The 24,744-nt window shown below is 39.5% G+C and overlaps 3 protein-coding genes across 8 annotated transcripts; 2 read left to right on the top strand and 1 right to left on the bottom strand.

Moving 5' to 3' along the window:
• Positions 1–952: 952 nt before the first annotated feature.
• LOC104448559 (U-box domain-containing protein 32) lies at positions 953–6,255 on the bottom strand. 3 transcript variants are annotated; one of them, XM_010062425.3, is made up of 9 exons: positions 5,850–6,255; positions 5,470–5,594; positions 5,080–5,201; positions 4,317–4,409; positions 3,857–4,013; positions 3,314–3,463; positions 2,527–3,054; positions 1,611–2,372; positions 953–1,305 (listed from the first exon to the last, which is right to left on the bottom strand). In XM_010062425.3, the coding sequence occupies exons 1-9, from the start codon at positions 6,010–6,012 to the stop codon at positions 1,123–1,125; spliced, it is 2,283 nt and encodes a 760-aa protein (XP_010060727.2). In that variant the 5' UTR covers positions 6,013–6,255; the 3' UTR covers positions 953–1,122. The 3 variants fall into 3 exon arrangements, with proteins under 3 accessions (XP_010060727.2, XP_010060721.2, XP_039156688.1); XM_010062419.3 differs by having other exon boundaries at positions 3,857–4,091; XM_039300754.1 differs by having other exon boundaries at positions 3,857–4,097.
• A 4,435-nt stretch (positions 6,256–10,690) lies between these two features.
• LOC104448582 (phosphoribosylformylglycinamidine cyclo-ligase, chloroplastic) lies at positions 10,691–16,146 on the top strand. 3 transcript variants are annotated; one of them, XM_039300770.1, is made up of 10 exons: positions 10,691–11,183; positions 11,294–11,420; positions 12,800–13,140; positions 14,113–14,207; positions 14,274–14,375; positions 14,454–14,513; positions 14,966–15,138; positions 15,214–15,316; positions 15,446–15,604; positions 15,766–16,146. In XM_039300770.1, exons 3-10 carry the CDS (start codon positions 12,801–12,803, stop codon positions 15,928–15,930), a joined length of 1,197 nt encoding a protein of 398 aa, XP_039156704.1. In that variant the 5' UTR covers positions 10,691–11,183; positions 11,294–11,420; position 12,800; the 3' UTR covers positions 15,931–16,146. The 3 variants fall into 3 exon arrangements, with proteins under 3 accessions (XP_039156704.1, XP_010060740.2, XP_039156708.1); XM_010062438.3 differs by lacking the exon at positions 10,691–11,183 and having other exon boundaries at positions 11,224–11,420; XM_039300774.1 differs by lacking the exons at positions 10,691–11,183; positions 11,294–11,420; positions 14,113–14,207 and having other exon boundaries at positions 12,924–13,140.
• A 2,687-nt stretch (positions 16,147–18,833) lies between these two features.
• LOC104448603 (uncharacterized protein At3g49055) lies at positions 18,834–23,285 on the top strand. Of its 2 annotated transcripts, none has more exons than XM_010062463.3 (5): positions 18,834–19,920; positions 20,782–20,858; positions 21,529–21,640; positions 21,740–21,856; positions 22,597–23,285. In XM_010062463.3, the coding sequence occupies exons 1-5, from the start codon at positions 18,943–18,945 to the stop codon at positions 22,936–22,938; spliced, it is 1,626 nt and encodes a 541-aa protein (XP_010060765.2). In that variant the 5' UTR covers positions 18,834–18,942; the 3' UTR covers positions 22,939–23,285. The 2 variants fall into 2 exon arrangements, with proteins under 2 accessions (XP_010060765.2, XP_010060758.2); XM_010062456.3 differs by having other exon boundaries at positions 18,836–19,920; positions 22,582–23,285.
• Positions 23,286–24,744: the final 1,459 nt, after the last annotated feature.

The following is a 24,744-nucleotide window of genomic DNA, read 5'->3' on the forward strand; positions in this document are numbered from 1 at the left end:
AAAGGAGTGAGTTTTCTCCCCTTTTTTCTGAAATTAGTAAATAGTTCTAAGGTGAATTTCGCAATTTGACTAATTCTTTTGGACCCCATTAATCGCTGACGAATGCATGGCCTTACAATCTAACACTCTTATCTTGCACACGTTGATGAGGTTGGCGTCATTACGCCTTGAGCCCAAAAAAAAAAAAAAAAATATATATCAATTAACGAGATAGCAATTCGACAGAATCATAATAAAATGGGTTTCATTTAAAAATTATAGATGCAGAATTTTATCCGAAATTAACCGAATGAGGACGGCTTACCTTCTTATGATGTTTAGATGGAAATGAAAAGGGCATCCATCTTGGGAAAGGGTATAGCATAAGGGTGAGGTTAGGTTAGAAAAAGTCGCGCCTTCGCCTTCTCCATACCAGCGCATTCCAAATCACAGGGCTGCGCATTAAATAGTCTATTCAATCATCGGTCATGTACGTGCCTAATGCTCGTTACGGGGATGATGATGCTGCTTTTGTCTCTTGCGCTCATTATTCAGCTAATGTCCCAAGGAATATTAACCAATACATGAATGACATTGTCGGGAAGTACAAGAAAAAGACAGAAAGACCGCGATAAAGTTCAAGGAGATGTAATTGGTAGAACACTGCCGCCGAGAGGGAATTTATTTTGCTATTCTTTTCTGGAAACCATGAGCTTCTATTGCAGACTTTAGACTAAAAAGGGAATAACAGAGTTCAAAAGGGGCTGCAGTTCCCACACCTCATCCATATCTTTGCTCGTCTCTTCCACGCCTGACACAGGACATAGATATCAGACTCTGCGTTAAATGCCTGTACTGGCTCTTTGATTGCACTACGAGGTGGATCTGAAGTTCGAAATTAGCTGTCTTAAAAATTGCAGCCATAGTCCACGAGCACAGCGTATAATAAATGACAGCAATTCCCAGCGAGAACTGATCAACAGGTGGAAAATAACTATCCCATTGGTGGAACTAAAACAATTCTTTGTTCTGTACATCAAGATCTTTACGCAAATCAGTATAACTAATTGGCATTGAGGCTCGAGGCATCATATGAGAAGATTTTGGGTAGACAGGTAAATGTACATGAAGGGAGGAAAGATTTTACAGTAGCTCTTGCCATTCTTGAATTGCATAGAGCAGGGCGTGGTTTGGGACTAAGTCGTTGTGCTCCAACTTGAGATTGGTCATCGGGGAAGTGTTGTGACCACTTAGCAACCATCCATGTATTGCTTCTGCTTCATATGTAAATCCATCAGCTGCTATAAGTGGATCTTTCATGACTTCCTGAAAATTCATGGAAAACCCGTTACTCAGAAATTCACAAAGATATGTACTGATGTTTAATGCAGATGCCATTTTATTACACTGATTAAACTCATGAAAGCCCCAATTACTACCCTACAACATGGCAGATTAGGTCTGATGACGAGAGAGTAGTTGGACTTCTGTGTTTCTCTCACCCTTTGCAATTAAAAATTCTAGCTTCTCTGCCTAAATGAGTCACCGTACACTGTAAACTGGATGCAAATGGAACAAGAGCTGAGCCGCTCCATGACTAAATGTATGTAAAGAGAAACCAAGTCCTTTACCTGATAAATGGGACAGACAAAATGAGCGGGTGTTTTGCCAGGCTCCTTCGAACGAGAACTTGATGCTGATTCAATAGATAAAGCCCTTATTGACTCGATCACACTGGAAATTTCCGATACAAGGTCTGGGCGGTCCAGCTTGTTCCGTTCACAGCACCTCAAGCCCAATTGAGCCAACCATTTGGCTTGATCGAGTGGGCAGTCCCCAGCTGAAAAGTCAACTACTTTATCGAAATTTCCCTTATCTAGTGCACATTTCACATCTTTCACAATGCTTAAAGATGATTTTCCAGTCACAAGCTGCAACAAGATGATTCCAAAAGAATACACGTCTGATTCAGGAGTAAGCTGTCCACTCACTAAAAATTCTGGATCCTCGTAAAGTGAAGTGACCTCAGAATCACTCTCAGCATCTGATTTAGCGATCTTAGAATTTTCATTCTTGGGAACTAAGCAATAGATGCCAAGGTCACCAACTTTCGCTACAAAATTGGCATTGAGGAGGACTTTGGAGGATTTTAAATTCCCATGAATAATTGGAGGCTTATGGGAGTGAAGGTAGACAAGTGCAGAGCAAATATCAGTGGCAATTTGGGTTCGAATATTCCATGTAAGTGGGGGAGTTTTGCTTTTGCCTTTGCATGAAAGACGTTTGTCGAGGCTGCCAGCTTTTAGGTATTCGAATACAAGTGACTGAGATTCTGGACATGTTCCGATAAGTGTGACCAAATTTGGATGCCTCACCCTACTTAACACCTCAACCTGCAGTTGGATCAAGAAGCATAATGTAAAATCAGTACCAATGCAAAAATTCAGGGTCACTCCATATAAAGTCTCATTAGATGGTTTAAATGCTCCTTTTTTCTATAAAAAAGAAAAAGAAAAACGATAATAGTTGTTGATGCAATCAATTTACCCTGCGTTGGAAATCCACTGCTCCTGCAGAACCAAAAGAGGGCAGCATCCTTATAGCGACATGTAAATGTCGAAGTAGGCCTTTATAAACAGTTCCATATTTTCCTTCTCCAATCCTTTGAGATGGATCAAAATTGTGTGTTGCCTCAACAATCTCAGCAAAAGAAAAGGAGAGGATCTGTGGGCCACACAAGCTTGGAGTTCCAACTTGTGCTGATCTCCTCAGATCTCTTACATCCTTCAGGGCATCTTGATGCTCAACACGTAGTTTGTCTCGTCTCTCCTTGAAAGTTATCAAGAGTTCCACAGCTGATTGGAACTTCTCCTCCAGCTCCTTCACCTCCAACTTGGATTTTTGAGCTCGTTTCTCGAGTATTGAGTTCTGTTCCCGAACTGTTAGGAGTTCTCTTGTTGTCTTATGGTACTGGTTTTTCACCCTATCCAATTGTTGTCTTTTGCTTCCCAGCATTTTCTCCAACTCCTTTCTTTCATTCACCTCCTTATTATATAAAATTTCCACTGACTGGGCCTGCATTGGGATGTGATGTGTTGCAGAATTAATCAACGAAGTTCCTAGATCTTTAAGTAGGCCAATACCTTCAAGGTATCCAGAAGGTTAACTTTTGCCCAACTATTTAGTAAGCTGGTAGCTAATGGTAAATTTTCTCAAGCGAAACAAAGCTACGAGCTAAGTAAGCTGAATTTTTCATTTATCATCTTTAACAGACATGTAGGTGCAAAAGCTTAAAACATCAGCAAATCTTTGGGAAATTAAAAGGGAAAAGTACCGGATACACAGAGTGAGAGAGAGTTAGAGCCTTCATTTTAGCATCCAGTGCCTCCTCAAACTCTTGTGGCCTGGAACTCTTACCATCCACAATTGCCTGTTCCAATCTACAATAGAGGCCTCCAGCAGGTTGCCCTTGAATTTTCTTGTTCTGAGAAATCGACAAGTAAATTATGATCTACAAGCATGATATACTTTTCCCAAGAAACTCTAATTGCATAGTTTATGGATTGATGCCCATAGAAGTGGGAGACAAACATTAATTGCCAAAAATAGTACGGTTATAATAAATCACCATTTGTCAGATGTCACAAGACTCAAATCCTTCACGTGTAAAAACATCAAGTTCAGACAACCAAGAAAATGTATTATCACATTCTGCAGTCTCTGCTGATTCAATTCTTAATATGAGTTTAGGAAGGATATAATAGTGGTCCATCTCGAAAGCACAGACATGCTAGTGGAAAAGATGAGACATGATGATCCCATCCCCCTGAATAAATCTCTTACAAGGTAGATATGCAACTGTTTTGGATGATCTCACCTCTGGTTGTTCTAAACACTGTGACCTGAGCCTTCTCAGCACTGGTCCTCTGTCATCTTCGCTCTTATCAATGTACCCATCAAACAATTCCAAACTGCTAAAACTCCTTGCCAATTGTTTAATGCTGACCTCCCCAGATCTTGATCGCTGAATGATCCTGCATTCTGGATTCATGAGCCGATCAAGAGATTTTTGCTTAAAAGTTGGACGTTCTGATTTCAAGCATTCTGGCTGCCTGGTGCCGATGTCTGAAGTCAGATGCCGTGAAAAAGTACAATGGATGGAGTGCTAATGGTAAAGTATACAAGAAAAATTTAGATATAAATAGAGTACAACCAATTTCAGAAAAAGCAGTGACCCAAGTATCACTTTCAAAAGAATTAGGCGCTGCACCGGATAAAGCAGAAATCATAAGCTTTCATACATGTAACATTCTTCAGTGCCATGATGACCAACTTACTTTGTGTATATGAGGCAACCCTTGCAAATGAACCAAATCTGAGAGAAATCTGGTGCATTCTGGCAAATAAATACAGCTTTTCTGGAGTCCAACCTGGTCAAATTTTTGCACTTTCAGTAAAGTTGACCTACTTGAATTAATTACATGCCAGAAATAAGAACCCATCAATCGATGTGTAAGAATTTGTTTCGTAAGTAGCATGAATTTCTAGGAGAACGTCGATAACTAAACAACTATGTAGTCAATAATAATGTTGCCCCTTTCCATTTACTAGAGTTATACGTGCCAATGACTTTAAGAAATGTTCCTTCGTTAGGCATCCATAAGAAACTCTTAAGCTTTCTTCAGCTTAAAGAAACATAAGTAACTCTCTGCACTTGACCAACCATAAACCAAAATATATCTGAGGAGACAAGATATTGATGAACAAAAAAGAATTCTAATTGCCAGAGAAGTTAACTTTACCACTCTTCACACTACAATGAAGCTTCCTTTTTAAATTTACAAGTTCCAGAAAAACTGATAAATGATAATCATAGAAGTCACTGTTTAAGGATTACTTAGATAATAGCAGCATCAAGACTCGACCGCTACAGTAAAAGCTTTCTACCAGCATGACGAACCTCTTGAGATACATAAAGACTTCTGTAATTACAAAATTTGTAAGTTGATGCAGATTAAGTATATAACTGCAACTATGTAAACTAAAACATCCCTACTTTACAGCACCAATAACACACATAAATGACATAAAAAGGCTTACTTAGAATTGTCTTTATCAGCTGCTGCTCCTATCACGAGCCATCTAATATTGTATCGAGAAATACTTTCTAGGATTCCCTTCTCAATGCTGTCCGTCTCGATCCAAACTTTATCCAAGTCTACCTGCGTGAACAAGCCACTCTCTTAATCATAGATAATTGGGCTGTCTTAATATTATGAGCCGTCCGTAACACTGCACGTTATGGAAGTTTTTGCAATATAACGAGTTCTGGCACTGTGAAGTTTCTTCAGTTTCTTTGGGATATCCTCTTGTGTGGATCTAACTTTAAGAATTTGAATCGTATAACCACAAAGCAAGCTACACTCTTAATTTCTCATATTAATTTCAGAAATTTAGATCAAGCAAATCAACAAGAATGAGAAGACATACCACTCCTGCCTGAGCAAGAAACACAAGGTACTCATTAAGAACTTCAGGCATTTTCCGCATCTCAACTTCATGCAAATCGTAAACTGCACACTGTTTTGGTTTACTGGCGGCAAACTCGGTGTTTCCTGCACATAAAAGAATGCGGGCATAATTTCGAAAACATCGCGCACAGGGAAGACTAATCACGAATCAATCAATCAATCCAAATAATCCAAGCCGTGTTGCTCGACCGAGAAATAAAATTGCGGAAGAAATTCCGATCAATCGATTTAGCTTCCAGCGCACATAAAACCGAAGGAACTAATCACGATCAAAAGCCGCTCGCGAATCAATCAATCAATCAATCCCATCCCACGAAGATCACGCAGGCGAAAACTCACTCGTCGGCTGCTGCACGTGGAGCAAGCGAATCCGCTTCCCGGGGAAGTGCCGCAGCGCCCAACGCAGCGTCGCCTTGCCCTCCTCGACGTCCCGGCCCACCGCGACGAAGACGGTGTCCGCGCCGCCCGCCGCCGCCGCCTCGATCTCTCCGACGCTCCCCATTCCGAATGCGCCGAAAGCTCCGGATTCGATCGACGGTTTTCCCCGACGATGCAATGGAGAGAAAAAGAGGCGCCGGCTACTCGACCGGCATCGCCGCCGGATCGACCGGCCGAGGCATCGCCACTTCTTCCCGGAGAAGAAAACGAGGAGCGGAGCGGAGCAGCTTTTTTAGAACGTGGTGTGGACCTGTTTCTTCGCCCCCTACTCCGCGGAAATACGAGCGCTCTGCTCCCGACTTCCAGTGATATTAAAAACTGGGAACGAGTGGGGAAGGTAAAGAAGCTGAGCGAACTCGCGACTCGGCGGAACAGCCCGCGCCCGTTGGATTAAGCAATAATCCATTTTCCGCCGTTGATTGAGAATCTATCCAATTTCCTTCGCATAATCTAAATAGGAATCGGGGAAAAAAAAATCTAAATAGGAATCGATGTCACGAAAAACCTCAAGACTTGTATTTATTCTAGACTAAATTTTTAAGGAAAAATGATACAAACGGTCCATAAATATTTGATATATAAATTTTTAATTTATTCAATAAATATATTGAATATTTTCATGCAGTCCAAAAATTATATTAAATATGTTCCACAAATTCAGAAACTATATTCAACAATTTAAGAATTCAAAGACCACAGTGCACATAGGATAAGAGTTTAAGAATTATATCAATAAATTAAAATTTAAAATATCAAATTACACATTTAGCTTAAGTTCGAGATCATTTAATCGTTATCTTAAATTTTTATCACAAAAACTCTAAAATATTATATTTGTGATAAATTTATTATCTATTAATTTTTATTAAATTGAATTAATATCACGAAAAATCATAAATTAGACATATACGACAAACGGAATATAAAACTTCAAATCAATAGGAAAAGTTTACATCATTCACAGCGCCACGTGGCGAGAAGCTATTATTTTGCGCGCGACAAGTTTGCTGAAATCGGTGCGTTGTAACGGGGCTTTAGCGATGGGATTTCGGTAGACGAAACAAAGGAATCGAAGGGTGAGATGAGCATGCCGTGTCCCGCGAGACTCTAGCGTGTTGAATACTCGTGCGTCCGTGGTCCATGGGAATCCGATAGGGCTTTTTCGTAATCAATTAGTGGATAGATAGATACAGCCAACCTAAAGTTATGAGGAAAAATCGTCGCGGGAAATGGAATTTTTATTGGACGAGGGGTCCAAGGAAAAAGAAAAATTGGAGACGATTTTTCCTGCTCTTGACCCTTTACCGTGCGGAGGTGTCTCGTAATGTGAATGCCCCTCTAGAAAGCGCACAAAGACAACAGCGTCAGAACAAAAGATCCACTTGAAGTGGCGGTCCTCTTTATGGAAAGCGTCGATGAATTGGAGGAATCGTAGTGGTGTTTGAGAGCGACGGTGATTGCGATGTTTTTCACCCAAACGCACGAACCTTCTATTAATTTCCTAGATAGAATAAACCTGCCTTTGAATTCTCTTGGTCCCTTAAAAAAATCTCCAATTTAGGTCAAATCTCAATTGTGTTCTGAACTTTAAATTTTCAACTTTAGAATCAATCTCAAATCTGTCTTGACTTTTTTATTGTTTAAAAAAATCACTAACTACCCAAGTCTCCAATCTGCCTCGGTAGCCCACTATCTAAATATCGTTGTTAGTTGTCCCTAACATTCATATGAAAGAATAATCTCGTGTTGGAGATGATTGTCTACTTCACCTTGCTGATGTAAATGCGACATCGACATGAAAATGTCACATCAAACAACTCATAGTCTAGATGATTGTCCACTTCGCGTTGCTGATGTAAATGCATTATTAACATAAAAATGCCACATCAAATAATGCATAGTCTAGATTATTGTTCGCTTCACATTGTTGGTGTAAATTTGTTATCGACATGAAAATGCCACTGTCGAACAACTAATCTGGTCTTTTTGTCTAGTAGTATGAGTGAACATTTTTAATTAGAGAGGTAGATAGGATTTTGAAAGATTTGAACTCAAAACCTATAACTCTAATGTCGTGTAACATTTTGTGAGATCATAACCCACCATTTTAAAAACTTAAACTGTTAGATAAATGTGTAATTTAATATTTAATCATGATAAAGAGTAAAATTTAGTGATTTTTTTTTAGACAAAAAGATCTAGGACAAATTTTGGACTACATCTAAAGTATAGATTTTGTTAAAACTAAAAATCAAGGTAGAATTGAGATTAGACATAAATTTTTTATTTTTAGGAATTTTAAGCCCTTTAAATTTTAGGATTTGAAAGTGAAGATTTAATTACAATTGAAAATATATATGTTTATTAGCTCCTTTGTTTTTTCCATGTTGAGTTATTGTTGGAGTTATGGCCTAAGTAACACCGACTCTGACAAACGACAGAGGACACGAGCAGACACGATACGTCAACACGTCGTTTATAAAAAAACAGAGAATTCCGATATGTTGGAATACATTATATATTAAATGTATATTTTTATATACACAATAAATTATCATTTTTATGATTATTTCAATCAAATTAATTTGATTCAAATTTAAAGATAATTAAATAAATAAAAAGCCTAAAATAAATTTACATTGAAAATATTAATCCGCAGTTTATTAATATCATTCATTGCTTTAATTTGATAAATTTAACTCCATTTGAATAATCCAAACAAATAACTCATGTTCTGGACTCACGTGTTAGATGTATTGGAAGAGAAGAGGAAAAAAAACTTTGGGGTGAATTAAATATCACAAAAGTGAGAATCAAAAGAGAATAAAATACTATATTTTTCTTCTTTCCTCATTTATTATTTTTATTATTTTTGTTATTTTTTTCACATATATACATTTTGACCCATTATGTATTAATTTTTTTTTAAAATTGACATTGTGTGTCGTAATCATATGTTGTAAATTCACACGTTAGAATTCCGACTTGAGTGTTGGAAAAGTTGATCTGATATTGAATTTTCTGACACGTATGGACCAAATGTTAGACACAATGCAAAAGCTCTCGAAAAGTGTTGTGCTTCATAAGTTATGGCAATGATAATTATCATGAAATTTAAATATTCAAAGCAAATGCCATGGAGAAATATTATGAATTGCTTATTCGATGATTGAATGATTTATTTCATTTCTTTTATATGTAAATTTGTTTTGCTCCTATCAAGCATGTTATATGTCCTTTTTTACTCGAACTGAATTTTTCATGAATCATTTCTACTCTTAATTTGACGTGATTACTTTTTTTAGACATTATGCAATCGTCATCCACCTCTCATATCGCATTTTTCTGAAATCGTCATCTAACTTTTGACGTGACACTTTGGTATCGTTAAATATACGCTTATTATGATAATTGACAGGAATCTTCCGCTTCATCATCACTCTGTTGTCACCACTATCTACTACAATCTACCAATCACTGCCACGGCCTGAGGAGTAGCACCAACGTTGGCTGCCACCACATCACCGGCGCTGACGACCAAACGACCACAATTAGACTCCACTAGGACGACCACCGATCACAATCACGCACCAAACTCCACAGAACCTCAAATTTGGAGGCAACGTGCGTTGAATTTAAGGCCGCGCGCTAAGGGGAAATAGCTAATTATATTACGTTTTCCTTGCTTAAAAAGCTGTGCAATTGCTAAATTACGTACCTACTTTTCTTACCATCGTGAAAAATATACTTATCAAATGTATAATTTCTTAATTAGAAAATTAATTTTTGTTTCAATCTGTAATTAGTGATATCATGACATTTTTAGTAATTTTTTGCCATAAAGTTTTTAAAAACATCACAAATAAATACCAAATTTTGACATTGAATGGGGTTAATACCACAAAAACCTTAAAACTACACACATTCTGACACAAATACCTTAAACTTTTTATGTCACTAAAGATCCTAAACTTACTCATTGTGATATAAATGCCCAAAGTCTCGGGAAAAATCATGAAAGGAACTATAATGGAGGATATATGTATGTCACGCAAATATAAATTTGGGTTTTTTGCAACACCAAAAAAAAAGTTTTGGGTATTTGTATAAGCAAGTTTAGGGTTTTTTGTTACATGAAAAAAAACATTTGGAGTATTTGTGTCACAATATGTATAGTTTAGAGGGTTTTGAATAAGTGTATAAGTACTATTTTATGTACACAAATAGTATCTAAATTATTTATGAATGTGCAATGTGGTTTCTGAACTTTTAATTTATTCAACGTGGTCCTTAAACTTTATTACAATATGCAGCGTGATCCTTGAACTTTGAATATGTTCAATATGATCATAAATTTCAAGTAAATGTTCAAATTAGTCCATAGACTATATGAAAATATCCAAAATTATCATTTCATTAATTTAAGTTCATGGATAATATTGAGTATTTTTACACATAGTCCAAGGCTCAAATTGAATATGTACCAAAATTTCAGAGATCACATTACATATTTAAATAAAATTCAAGAATTGCATTAAACAAATTTGAAGTTTAGAGATTCCATCATTTTCCCAACTTTGACTTGTTTTAATGGACCATGTTATCCGGCCCAAAGACCGACCCCACCCGACCCACCCCCTTATCCATTCTCACCACGTCCCCGATCGGAACATCTTCTTCCACTTCCTCTGCAGCCAAACAGACCGAAATTCGCAGGCCCCCGCCAAGCCTCCATTGCTTTGACCGTTAGCTTTCGCGGAATCCGTTCGCACGTTTTCTCGCTCCCTTTCTCGATAAGTTTTCCCCCGTCGCTTTCCCCCCTCGTTCATGCAACTCCCTCGTCACCACTCAACGCTCTACGGGCCATGGAAACCGCCACGGAACCGCCATCCGATCTCCCAACCGACGGCGGCCCTGATCCCCTGACCCCCAGTCTCGCCGCCGCCGCCGCCGCCGCCGCCGCCGCCGCCGCCGCCGCCGCCGCCGCCGCCGATAATGACCTCCTCTCCGGGCTCGAGTCCGGCCGCGACTCGCTCCGGGACCTCCGATTGGAGTCGGCGGCCATGGAGGAGGACTTGGTTCTCGCCCAGCGGCAGCGAGTCGAACGATCGGCCGAGCCGCGAGATTGAGCGAAACCGTCGATGGCTTGTCGAGCGAGAGGGACTCGCTCCGCGGCAGAACCTTTTTCGGGCCGGGCCAGAAGTCCCAAGCCCGAAATGTCCGGGTCGGGCTAAGGTTTCCTCTCTTTCTGTTCCCATTTTTTGGCCACCCCGCTTAAACCCTACGAGGAAAAAAAAGCAGAGTTCAACACTCACTCACTCTCTCTTCTCTCTCTCTCTCTGTAGCTCTCGCGAGTAGCAAACTCGCAGAATTCTGTCGGCTTGGCGTGACGAGGAATCTCTCCATCGCAGGTTCTCAATCTCGACTCGGACAGCTCGGTTCGTCGGCGGTCTCGCCCTCGCTTAGGGAAAGGTAATTCGATCGAATTGCTTTTTGCTATGCTTGATGATCCCTCCGCTGGTATATTCATTGCTGCTTTGCGCGCTTCCTAGTATAGTAGCTTCGGGCATGTCGGCAGAGAGGCGCCTAGGAAAAAAATTTGATTGAATTCTCGTGGATTGAACGCAGAGAATTTGATGGGAAGGGATAGCGTGGAGTGTGCGTTCTGATGGGTTACGTTGAACCTTTCTGTAAATTTTGATGCTCTTGTTCATGTCAGCAGTGAATGGTGTTTACGTGCTAGAGCAAAGGTTTTGAACCGAATTAAGTCTGTTGGTGTCGTTCCCCAAGGATAAAGGAAAGAAAACAATAAAAATCTCTGTTGGCCTCTAGTTTGATGTTAAAATATTGGGACTGGCGGAGAATTAACCTGAAGAAGTTCCCAAACGGCTTTAACCAATAACCTGGAAAATGTCCCCGCATGTAAGCTTCACCTAAAAACACGAACTTGATTGACCCGTTATTTTGGTCGGCTTAAGCAGAGTTGATATAACCAGTATCCAATGCTTCTCTATTTTTATACTTAATTGTTGGGAGATATAGCTAACATCTTCAACATGGTATCGGTATATTCCATGGTTAATCATAGCTATATGTCTATCCTTGATTGTAATTAGCAGCTGCAGTTAGCCTTCTGAGACAAATTAGTTTGCACAGAAGAGTGTTGCATTTGGTGTCCACAATCTACGTCTGCATTTAGTTCTTGACCCCAAATGATAGAAGGAAAAGAAAGACTTGGAATGAAGTTATTTCAGAAGAAAATGATTTCCGTGTAGATGTGCATTGGCTTTAAAGAGAACTGATCAGAAGATCCCCAAGGGTAATAAGAAAGCATGGAACCATTGGAATGGTATATAGGACAAGTACTTGGGGGACATAAAAGGATAATCATCTCTGGTTGATTAGTTTACTTGGAACTGATTTGGTTCTTCTATTTGTTTGTCTGAGAGGATGGAGAAACAGAGAGAAAACTCAGTAATAGCTTTTTCATTTTCAACCTTGTGCGGTTACTGCAATTGGAAATATATATCGTCCGTTAGTGACATCATCAATTTTTTTATCATAATGAAACTGAATGTTGTCACATGTGCACACGAATCAACAGTTTTTCTTTTGGCCTTTGTGGGTGCAATTACAGATATCGTGAGATTTTATTTTATTATGTTTATTTGTTCATTCTTCTTCTTCCTTTTTTTTTAGATTTGAGAAAGTGCATTCTTTCATTCTTGCTGTAAATTGTGGTACATGAGTTCTCTGATTGTGGACTGATCTTATTGGGTGCATAATATTGATCCATCATTCTTTTTTCCCCATATTTCAAAAGTAATGATTTGCCTCTTTCGTGTTTCCAGCATGAATCCAAGTATTGGAACCAAAACCGAGCTGTTGAAATCTCTTGTGGTCTCAACTGGACCTTGTAGTCGGAATCCGCATAAGTCTGGTTCTTATCAATGCAAGATGCCCTTAGACTTAACCTCTAGGAAATTTCTGCTTCTACCAATGAATTATGGAGGAACACAAGCTAGAGCGCGTGCAAAGAATGTTTTTAGGAAGTATAGCACAAGTGCAAAAATGGCTGAAAGTCTTACATACAAGGATGCTGGTGTGGATATAGATGCTGGATCAGAGCTTGTTAGGAGAATTGCGAAAATGGCCCCTGGAATTGGAGGCTTTGGAGGTCTTTTCCCTCTTGGTATGATATCCTAGACCGTTATACTTTTAATGCTAGTGTAGTCAGTTTCTTTCTTCTTCTTTTTTGCTGAGAAGCTTAGTTAGGCTCTAAATTGACAGAACAAGGCAATCTGTTATGTACTTCGGTAAACTCCAATTGATGTTCCAGCTCGAGGAGAGTCTTATTACAGAGTCGAACTCCTTTGAAAGAATGCTATGTGCTAGATCATGTCAGGAAAAATTTGGCTGGATGTTAGTTATATAAAGTTCATCCAAGGCTTGTGCAGACTAATGGTGCCATTTGTGATTGTAAGTAGAGCATTTTGGCTCTAGTTATATTAATTACGGAATGTAGGGGCACAAAGTTGAGAACGTGTCAAATGGTTATATATTGTCTTCCATAAGCAATAAGATTACTGGTTTTGAGGAATTCCTTTATCGTGATTGGCTGGTTAAGCCGAACAGAAAGTTATCTTGGGCTCTCCCCCCATTAGGAAATAAAGAAGATCATAAAGAAAACTTGACCTTTATATGATAGCTAGATAGTACATCAGTGTGGTAGAGGAAGTCCCTAGTTTCTACAAACTGGAGTGGTTATCCCCATTTATACTTCTGTTCACTGAGTCTTCTGAGCACATAAGATAGTTCTAAAATATCTAGTTCAATGATTGAATGTCCCAACCGTTTAGTAATTTGTACTTAGTTCTTTGTTTCTGAATAAACCAGTCTTAGAACAGACTTCATTTTAATTGGGAAGGAGAGCAAGAACTTTCACAAAATTTTTTATAGTAGTCATGAGCCGGTTCATGAACATGTTTATGCTTCTCACTGTACTTAATTTGTTCTGAGGCATAGATTTTACTTGGACTCTCAATTACATATTCTTGTTGCAAGTTGTGTTTGTTGTGGTTAAACTTGGATGGCGATTGTTTCAGTATAGTGTGTATTTGTGTTTCGGTTTTTTACTAGTTAATAATTAGTTTTTTATGAGCAGGGGATTCGTACCTTGTAGCTGGTACAGATGGTGTTGGGACTAAATTGAAACTTGCATTTGAAACTGGGATCCATGAAACGATTGGAATCGACTTGGTATTGACCAGAAAAGACGATAATCTCTTACAATCTATTTTTGTGCATCTAACACTCTTATTTTAGGTTGCGATGAGTGTGAACGACATTGTTACTTCTGGAGCGAAACCATTGTTTTTCCTCGATTACTTTGCAACAAGCCATCTTGATGTTGACCTTGCTGAAAAGGTAGTGGCTGATCTTGTATATCATAGCTGAATCCTAGAGCTGTTAAAGTCTACTTGAGTTAATACAGAGTTTATGCAGGTTGTAAAGGGCATTGTGGATGGCTGTCAGCAAGCTGACTGTACTCTTTTGGGAGGAGAGGTATCTTACATGCTTTATATTACATTTTATGCTACCAGTTGTAATCCTAGATACCTTCGATTGGAATTTGGAGGTCACTTCTTTTCAGTAGCTAAGCAATTTCAAGGGTGAAGTGGGAGATTGTGGGACTTAAAGCAATTAAGTTGTCCAATAGATTTCACTATTGAGCTGTTGTTCTTGTTTCGGTGAAAAGAGAGCTGTTGTTCCCATTGGCTTTTGTTTCTATGTAATTTAGCATTCTATCTCTCCCTGGAAGGGTCTGTTGTATTTTTTCTTCAATGTCTACCAAACAAAAATAAAGAAAAAATTGTTGACTAATGGAAATGGTGTTTGAAACTGCATGATCACTTGATTTTCTACATGATTTCTCGACTTACATAGTCTAGGTGCATTTGCATGATTACTTGATTTTTGATGCTGTATGAAACTAACATAGTCAATGTGCCTTCCAGACTGCAGAAATGCCTGATTTCTATGCAGAAGGCGAATACGATATCAGTGGCTTTGCTGTTGGCATAGTGAAGAAGGATTCTGTTATAGATGGAAAAGACATTGTTGCTGGTGATGTGCTCATTGGCTTGCCGTCAAGTGGGGTGCATTCGAATGGTTTCTCTCTTGTCAGAAGGTTAGTTTTATCTTGACCCAAGTGCTCACGCATGCCTCTTATTCTATGATCTTAATTTACTAATTTATTTTACAGAGTTTTGGCCCGAAGTGATCTTTCCTTGACAGACCAGCTTCCTGGTGAGGCTGTGACGGTGGGTGAAGCTTTGATGGCTCCTACTGTTATTTATGTCAATCAGGTATCTCTTTCTCTTTCTTTCACTCACTGATATATTTCCTCAAAAAATATAACTGGAGTATTAAGACTGATGCAAAATATATGAGCCAAGCACCACCCTGATAATAGCATTGCTGTTGTTGACATACAGGTTCTTAACCTTATCAACAAGGGAGGTATCAAAGGAATAGCCCACATTACTGGTGGTGGGTTTACCGATAACATACCACGAGTATTCCCCAAAGGCCTTGGTGCCACCATCTATGGCGACTCCTGGGTGGTTCCTCCACTATTTAAGTGGATTCAAAAGGTTGGTTTTCTGTTTTGTTCTAGAGAAGAACTTTAAATAGCCAAATGGTAAAGATCTTCCTCAAGCATTGTATATGATATGGTAGAATGTAGTCAAGCCTTTGCTAGCTCTTCTTAGTAACTTAGAAGCTTGAATACATGTGATTTCTTCTCCTCTATTAGGTGGGAAACATAGAAGATTCTGAGATGAGGCGGACCTTCAATATGGGCATTGGGATGGTTTTGGTGGTTAGCCCTGAAGCTGCCCTTCGGATACTGGGTGATAATGAGATAACGGCATATCGCATTGGTGATGTGGTTAATGGTGAAGGGGTGAGGTACTGCTAAGAACAATTCTGTACCCTTCTAAGATATGTTGTATGTTTTCATCATTGTACTATAAGGAATGAGTTATACAATGATGTAAGGCCCTTTTCCCCCTACTAGATGTGCATGATTGACTTGTGAAAAGATTAAGAAAATGCTAATCTTTTTGGGTTGGGGGAATTCTAGTTGTGCTAAATCTTTTCAAAGCAATTTTAATTCTTGAGCTGAATTTTGATCCTTTGCATGATGCAGTAAGTCGTTTGAATCCATTCTAAACTTAATCTGCTTTTCGTGACCCTTCTCGTGTGCTAGCAGTAAATTTGCAGCCTTGGGGCTTGAACCCATAGCGCATGTACAAAACCTGGAGAACAGTTACTTAGCTGATGCAGAATGATTTTTGTTCTGAAGTTCTTCTCATCTCTGTTTGCATCATATGCTATGACATTTGAGATGTTCTGGTTCTCTTACCAAAGAAATCAGTCACATACCAATCAGGCAACTAAATCACATGGGACTCTGCAATTTTGTGGAAAAAAAGCTGTGGAAAAGAATAATGAAACTCTCAAGAACTTTGCACTATGTACAAAGTGCTGCAACTCGTTTGCAAAAATATTGGCAAAAATGGAATGTGGTGTGAAAATCAGAAATGCTGAATGAGGATTAGCTTGTGCTTCGGTTTAGCATCTCATTGTACTGTAGGTATGAAATTTGCCTCGGCAGCTTTATTTGTTCATAGAATTTAGCTATGGACTCCTCTGCTCGTGTCAATGCGTTGCTCTTCTTCAATTTCCATTCTTCGATTCTCCTCCTCCTCCTCCTCCTCCTCATCAAAATGAGGTCCCTCTTCACCTCCGTTTTCAAGGAAGCTCTGCCTCACAGCGTCATACCTGTAGCACAGTTGGTCATCGTTTTCAAACTCTGTCAAAATCGACGTGGGGGTTTATGCACGGTATGTGTGGCAAGTGAAACTGCATCGACCCTGGGTGGTGCATCTTCACATGGACGACCTGGGTCTTCTCGAAGGAGAGCTCACATTCCCCATACCAGATCGGGCTGCGCGGTGTCGCCTGGCTGATGGTCTTGAGGAACTTGGGCATGAGGCGGAGCTGCAACTTGAAAGCCCCGCCTTTCCTCGCCCAGAGCAGCACCAGGTGCAGGAGGTTCCACGCACTGCAAGAAATGCTGGATGTCTTCTTCGGTGTCTTTCCTCGCTCTCTAGCTGAGTAGTGTTTGCTTTGAGAAAGGCTTGCAGCTGCAAAAGATCAGTGAGAATGACTGGCTGACGAAATGGGGTTTGCTTTGTATAGGACTTTTTTCAGATTTTGCTGAGCTGAATGTGTACAAAAATGATGCGAGAGCTGTCTGTGTTTTAGGATGATCTGTGAGAATGAGCACAGCTTGGAAGGTGTGTTTATATATGGATGGGAATTCGTATGGCACGGCGTGTTTGTGGAGAGGCATCATTGTTGTTTTCAGATTGCTTATTGCTTTATTTTTCCCCGTTCTCATTGATGGGCATCTGGAATTTGTCGAGTCTAATTAAATTTAGTAAGTGAGGATAATTGTCAAAAAAATCCTAAACTTTTTATATAGTGGCCAATTTGGTCTCAAATTTTTCAATTGTGCCAATTTAATATTAAACCTATTATATGGTAGCCAATTTAATCTTAAATCTCTTAACAATACAAATTTAATTCTAAACCTTTTGACAACTTGCTAATCTAAATTGATAAATCATCAAAATGTTTATGATTAAATTGATAAATCGTTAAGAAGTTTAAGACTATATTGATGCAATTAAAAGGTTTGGAATTAAATTAGTACAATTAAAATGTTTAAAATTGAATTGGCCATTGTGTAATAGATCTAAGACTATTCAAATTATTTTTCCCTTGATAAGTGCTTGGGAATGGTCCCGTTCATGTATATTGGATACAATTCTAACAATAGGGTAGCGAGTGTACTCTCAACTTTGAGTTGAAGCGCTTAACACCTAATTTACAGCCTTCTTTCTTGGGGGTCAGAACTCACAGCTATTTAAAGTGCCGCAAAAGCATTTTTATTTATTTATTTATTTATTAGCATTGTCATTACGGGTGCTATTAGGGCTCTTATCAAGCAATCGGTTAAAAAAAACCTTTACTGTTTCCTATGCATTGATTGGTGCTATGTTGTATACACAAAAAAGAAAAAGAAAAAGTGTTGGGTATTTGTGTTACAAAAGCAAATTTAGGGCTTTTTGTGATGCGAAAAAATATTTAGAGTATTTGTGTCGCAATATGCATAATTTATGATTTCTATTGTGATATTTACCCCATTGGATAAGTGTATAAGTTCTATTTTATTTGACATCCCCTCTATTTTTTTTTTAATTACATAGATAAACCTTGAATTTTGAATAAATGTGCAATACGATCATCTGAATTTTTAATTTATTCAATGCATTCCTAAATTTTATCACAATGTGCAGCATGGTCCTTGAATTTTTAATTTATTCCATAAATCCTAAAATTTTGGTAAATGTTTAAATTAATTAATAAATTATATGAAAATATTCAAAATTATTATTCTATTAATTCAAGCTTAGGGACGATATTGAGTATTTTCACGTAATCTAATGACTAAATTGATTATATATTAAAATTTTATGAATTATATTAAATAAATTAAAAATTTAGAAATCACTTCGCACTTTGAGATAAATTTCAATAATTCGAGATCACGTTATTTCTCCAACTTTGACTTGTTTGAATGAATCACATTATCCGGCCCAAAGGCCCGACCCCTATCCATTCTCACCTTGTCCCCGATCCGAACATCTTCTTCCACTTTCTCTGCAACCAAACAGGCCGAAATCGCAGATCCCGCCAAATCCCGACCTACCCGACTCCCTCTTCCCTCCATCGCTTTGACTGTTAGCTTTCGCGGAATCTGATCGCATATTTTCTGGCTCCCTTTCTCGAAAGTTTGCCCCCGTTGCTTTTCCCCCTTGTTCATGCAACTCCTTCGTCACCACTCAACGCTCTATGGGCCATGGAAACCGCCACGGAACCATCATCCGATCTCCCAGCCGACGGCGGCCCTGATCCCCAGACCGCCGCTCCCGCCGCCGCTGCCGCCGCCGCCGACGATCATGATGACCTGCTCTCCGAGCTCGAGTCCGCCCGCGACTCGCTCCGGGACCTCCGATCGAAGTCGGCGGCCATGGAGGAGGACTTGGCTCTCGCCCAGCGGCAGCGAGACGAGGCGATCGGCCGAGCCGCGAGCTTGAGCGAAACCGTGGATGGCTTGTCCAGCGAGAGGGACTCGCTCCGCGGCAGGATTAAGGAGCTGGAGGATTTGGCCGCGGGGAGAGAAGAGGAGTCCGTGGCGAAGTTTGAAGAGGAGTTGAGGGAGAGGGAAGGGCTTAGGATCGAGATTGAAGTGTACAGAGAGAAGTTTCGCGGTTTGGAGGCGGAGAGGGAGAAGCAGAAGGAGTTCCTGCTGAGAATCGCGGATTCGGTAAAGGCGGTGAAGGAGAGCTTGGCGAAGATAATAGAGAGTTTGGATGATGGGAAGGCCGTCGAGAGAGAAGAAGACGAAAGCCTAGATACGGGAGAAGAACTAGACCGAGAATCGAGATTGGCGCGGGAAGAAATATCGGAGGTCACAAGGCTCGTTGAGGTGGTGGAATCAAAAGTCAATGATTACAAGGAAACTAAGAAGAAGGAGAGGAAGCAATTGGAGAACAGCGTGGTGAGTTTGACGGAGGAAAACCGCGACATCAGTAGCCTGTTGAGGATTGCTCTCGTCGAGAAGGAGGCTGTGGAGAAGAGTTTGAACAAGTTGAGAGGGGGTAATGAGCAGAAGAGGGTGGCACTGTTGCAATTTGCTGAACGAGGGTTACACAGAGTCGGGTTCGGGTTTATGATGGGAAGTGGGAATCCCGAACAACTGATGGAGAGTTCGGGTGCATCTAGTACTGGGAGTAAGTCAGATGGTAGTGACTGTGAGGAGGAAGTCGTTAGTCTGGTATGCTTAGTTCTTGTCTTGTTCTTGTCTTGTTCATCCATTTGGAACATGTTCTAGTTCGATGTTATTTGGACAGCATTTAAAGTCCCATTCTTTGTTGTGGCAACTAATGCTACACTATTGTCAACCGTATGGTCAATTTTTAGGTAAATTTTTGTCAATCCAAATCCTGTGGTTCACATTATATATCATCTAGTATTGCTTTAAATACAACAAATTCTGTTATTTGAGAGGGCAAGCACGAGGTCAGCGCAGATGATAATACACAATACCTCCTTCGAAACTTCCTGATCTGTAATGTGATTGTTTATAGGGAAAATCCATTTTGATAGTGCATATAAGGACCTGTCCCCAGAAACACATAAATGATGAAATGCTTTGCTGAAGAGAAACTTGAGTAACATTCTTGTAGGAGGTGGCAGCAATCTTTTCTGTTGTCACAAGTGCTGACATACTGCAAACATTTGCCATAACAAATTTATAAGCTAGAAAGGTAGAAAAGAATGATCTCCGTTTAAGTTTCACACGGTAGAGGCATTGCTTTGTGTGTGCAAGGTGCACTTATATGTGTCTCTCTCTGCCTATTCATCCGTGTTTTTTACATGTGTGGCTGCTTTTGGTCGACAGGATGGTCCTTCTAAAAATTGGTGTATAATGTCATTATTCATTTTTGTCCTTTCATATGTTTTTTTTTGGTCAATTATTACTTCACTTATTTCAATTTGGTGAATTACTGGCATCTGTTTTGACATTTAAGAAAAACTAGACTGACGAGAGAACATTGTGAATGGTTGGTCTGTAAAGGATACCGGTAGAGAGTCTTTATGGGATACCCTTATCTGATTTGTTTCTTTTGACCAGGCTTCAACTGTAGAGACAATAATGAAGAACTTGAGGCAAGAAATCACTCAGTTGAGGAAATCTTTAGAGGAATCAAGGTACAACAGGATGGATGGCACATTCCATATTTTCTTTCTTCATTCCTGTCCTCGTTGTAGGCTCTTTCTTCCAGGTGGAATAGGAACTCTCGAGGACTATTCTTGATTTGTTGACTTGTCAAAAGATTCCAGCCATGCTAAGTGTGTTTGCCTTTGTCAAGTGAAGTCAAATTTTAAAATATAGGAAAGATGTAACACAAAAAATCAATGTGATCGTTGTATAAGAAAGGTAAAAATTCACAAACCGTTTTCTTATCTCTAACCTTTTTCTGGGCTTCACGTATCCATTCATCCTTTTGAGAACTATAAGGTGTCTCCAAGCTTTATGGCACATTTGAAATTTGTAACAAGTGAGTACCTAGGCTTTACTTGTAATAATAGCTTGGATAAGTGATCTTTTGCAAACCTTCTGCCCTCTTGCATGCAAAAGTGCTCTCATGCAAGTGGCTTATCCTGTGAATGGTTGTTGATCAATTTTATGTATTGAGTTCCCATTCCCTTTTTCATCTGGTTTCATAGATGTTTTTACACAGCATTGCACGGAGACCAGCTTTTGAAAGGAAGTGCTAAATTGCTATGTTGCTCAGAACAGCTAGCCCCTATGTTTAAATAGCCCTTTCCTATGATTGAATGTGTGACTTTTGAGTGATTACTGTTGTTCCACTGTCAGGTCAGATACTGAGCGTCTGCAGAGCCTTACAAACAAACAAGCTCAGCAAATCGCCGAAAACACACTGTACATAAAAGAATTGGAAGAACGAGAGAGGCTGTTAGCTCAAAGTGTAATGATGTGGCTCATTCAAGTAATTATACAGGTGCTCTGTGAGCATCTGCAAAATGATAATTTTTTGCTGACTCAATTTGCTTCTTCATCATGAAAGGTTGAGGAGTTATTGAACGAAATTAAAGAAACTGAAGTAGAGGTTGCCAGGTGGAGAGAAGCTTGTGAGTTGGAAGTGGTAGCAGGGAAGCATGAAATTGAAGAACGTGATAAAGTGGTAATAGCTCCCTCTCTTGAGTGAATTCTTTTTCTTGATTAAAGGTAGTTTCTGCTTAAATTCCTCTTAAGCCGTTCTAATTGTCTTCTTTCCTTTTATTTTCTGTTCGAAACTTTTGCATTCATCAAGATAATTTGCACAGTGCCACTAGGAAGAATATTGCTGTCTTCTTATTCATCCACCCGTGGAAGAAATTAACTTAATATTGGAATATTATATATGCCGGATTTTGTTTGAAGTGATCTCAAAATGCACTGAGCTTTAATAAAATAAAAGCAGTGGCTGATCAATTATGCATTACGTCTGTTTATTCAGATTAGAAAAAGGTATCTAGTTTGTCCACGATAGAAAAAAACAATGGCTTGGTAACTTGTAAACAAGAAAACGTACTTTAAGTGATTGCGAATTGTGATCAGTACTGTCATGCATCTTTCTTGTTTACTGTTTTTTCAGTTGTAAATTGTTATGTATTAGCATAATTTTTGCAGTATGCCAACTCATAGAGCATCATAACCCCATTGCATTCTAGACTTCCAGCCTCCCTCATGCAAAGTCATATTCTTTCACAGTTTCAGTGGTTTTGTTCAAGAATTGTCTTCCATTATCTTTCAATTGTAAAGAAATTTAGATCCACAGTGGTCAACTTTGGTTTTTCATATGGAGTCGATGTTGGTAATCGGTCATAGTATTCACCAGTCCATGTTGGTCAAAATAACACTGGTTAGGTCATCATTCTGAAGCAAGAACTGGAGAAGACCAAGGCAGCTCTGGACATATCAAATGGCAAGCTAAAACTAAAAGAAGACCTTGCGGCTGCTGCAATGGCTGCACAGGAGGCGGCAGAAAGGTCGCTTCAGCTGGCTGATAGGAGGGCGGCAGGGCTCCGGGAGCGGATAGAAGAGCTAACAAGACAGCTAGAAGGAGCGGATGGCAAGGAAAATAAGAACCGGCGAAGGGTTAGACATTTTTGTTGGCCGTGGCGAATCTTGAAGATGAACCCCGCCAATCCTGCGAACACTAGATTCCCTAACGTGAGGAGGATGCTCCCGGAAATGCAAGCCTTGCTTCATTCCAGTGCTTAACCAGCAGCTGTTCCCCGTAGAACCGAATCACAATCTCTACCAGGGAACTGCACCTACCATAAGGAGTTCCCCGGTGTCTAAACCCTGGCTTCCTCTCTTTCACCAGCGTAGTGATTTTTACACGCGTTTGCTGTCATTGGTCTATTTTTCTTTGCATTTTCTCGCCTATGGCTAGAAATTTTTTTCTAGCACTACTGTTATACGCGTTTGCTATTCATTGGTTTATTTTTCTTTGTATTTCTCCCCTGTGCCTAGAATTTTATTTATAGCATTACCCACTAACCAACAGTTCGGAGAGCACACGACGCTAATTTTATGTAATTTATGTAGAAAGCTTTCGTGGTACATTTTCTGTCTAGAATTCCTACCCTGCATTTGAAACGTTACTTAGTTCGTTTCTTAGTTTCTTTATGTCCAAAGCACAAAATTTGTGGACGACTTTTTCCCCCCCTGAGAATATAGTGCTTCTTTTTTTGATATATCTTACAAAACAGTGTTGGAAATTGAGCTCAATGGAGTCCTAGAGCATGTAGATGGGTCAAAGCGTTGGTCGAATTGTACGTTACATTCCGGCGTCGAAAAGAATAATGCCCATCAACTCTTAATCCCACGTTTAGGTTAAAGGGTTCATTTGTTTTGCAAAAATATCATGTTTTTGGAAAATACATTCTAGGAAATTATTTTTTTAGAAAATTATTATATTTTCGATGTTCAGCTCAAATCGAACTTTGAGTGGAAAATATTTTACATCGTTCGTTAGCTAATTTAATGATTTGGAAAAACTATCAAAAAATTGAATTTTAATATTTTTAATTGACCAAAAAATTAGTTTTATTTTTTTTTATATTTTTAAAAAATGAAATTTTAATTATTTGTATTTTAAAAAATCGAAAATTTTATTATTTTTTTATTTTCTTTATTTTCTTTTTCTTTTCCTTCCTCCTTCCTTCGCCTCCACATGCCTAACAATGGTCGGCTCCTCGACGGTCGACCAAGACGTGATTGCTAGAGCTTGACAAACCTTTGGCGAGCTCGAGGTTTGGCCAATCCAGGTGAGCCGCAAGCTCGCCGAATGATCGGGAGCCCGAGCTTTGCCGCTAAATCCGACGAACCTCTGGCGAGCTCGGGCCTCACCCCGCTTATCGGATCTAGTGAGCTCGGGCCTCACCCGCTCGTTGGATCTAGCGAGGCCCTTGCTTCACCCTAAGGCGGCGAGGCCCGAGCTCGCCCCCTTCCAAATTGTGCTAGGCGGAGCCTCCCGAGGCTTGAGCTAGCTCGTGGCCAGCGATCGGCCAAGGCCAAGGAAGAAGATGAAAAGGAAAGAAAAAAAAAAAAAAGAAAAAAAAGCATAAAAATAACACGAAAATGTGTTTGGTGAAAATAAAAAGGTGGAAGAAATTTTGAAAAATGCTTTTCACTTTTAAATATTTTTTTTCCAATGATGGAAAATATTTTCGTTGACTAATTCATTTTCTGTGCACGAATATTTAAAAATCCGGAAAATGTTTTTATGAAAGTTATTTTTGTAAAACAAACGAACCTAAAAGTAAAATTACAATTTTGCCAATATGATTTTTTTTTTTTTTTTGGGGGAGGGGGAGGGGGTGGTCAGATGGCAATAGGATTTTGATGGATGAATTTGAAACCAAACAAGGGGATGGGCGGCGAGAATGGACGGACCGGCCGCCTGAAAACGCAGCGTTTCGTATCTTCGGGTATTTTCCTGAGCGACAATTTCTAGGCTCGCCCCCTTCCGTTCCCTCTCTGCAACAAGCCAAAACAGAGGATCCTGTTGTTTTCGAGCTC

Source organism: Eucalyptus grandis, chromosome 1 (genome assembly GCF_016545825.1).
Source record: "Eucalyptus grandis isolate ANBG69807.140 chromosome 1, ASM1654582v1, whole genome shotgun sequence".
In the NCBI taxonomy this organism is placed as follows: Eukaryota; Viridiplantae; Streptophyta; class Magnoliopsida; order Myrtales; family Myrtaceae; genus Eucalyptus; species Eucalyptus grandis.

What these genes read in the sequence shown, in the direction of transcription:
- LOC104448559 (XM_039300754.1), bottom strand. Translation starts at nt 6,012, where the DNA reads ATGGGGAGCGTCGGAGAGATCGAGGCGGCGGCGGCGGGCGGCGCGGAC. An exon ending in CAGTGGATTTCCAACGCAGG is followed by an intron (nt 2,373 to 2,526) that starts GTAAATTGATTG and finishes ATCCAACTGCAG; the next exon opens with GTTGAGGTGTTAAGTAGGGT. An exon ending in TTGTCTGTCCCATTTATCAG is followed by an intron (nt 1,306 to 1,610) that starts GTAAAGGACTTG and finishes ATGAATTTTCAG; the next exon opens with GAAGTCATGAAAGATCCACT.
- LOC104448582 (XM_039300770.1), top strand. Translation starts at nt 12,801, where the DNA reads ATGAATCCAAGTATTGGAACCAAAACCGAGCTGTTGAAATCTCTTGTG. An exon ending in GTACTCTTTTGGGAGGAGAG is followed by an intron (nt 14,514 to 14,965) that starts GTATCTTACATG and finishes TGTGCCTTCCAG; the next exon opens with ACTGCAGAAATGCCTGATTT. An exon ending in CTGTTATTTATGTCAATCAG is followed by an intron (nt 15,317 to 15,445) that starts GTATCTCTTTCT and finishes GTTGACATACAG; the next exon opens with GTTCTTAACCTTATCAACAA.
- LOC104448603 (XM_010062456.3), top strand. Translation starts at nt 18,943, where the DNA reads ATGGAAACCGCCACGGAACCATCATCCGATCTCCCAGCCGACGGCGGC. An exon ending in AGGAGGAAGTCGTTAGTCTG is followed by an intron (nt 19,921 to 20,781) that starts GTATGCTTAGTT and finishes TCTTTTGACCAG; the next exon opens with GCTTCAACTGTAGAGACAAT. An exon ending in TTGAAGAACGTGATAAAGTG is followed by an intron (nt 21,857 to 22,581) that starts GTAATAGCTCCC and finishes AACACTGGTTAG; the next exon opens with GTCATCATTCTGAAGCAAGA.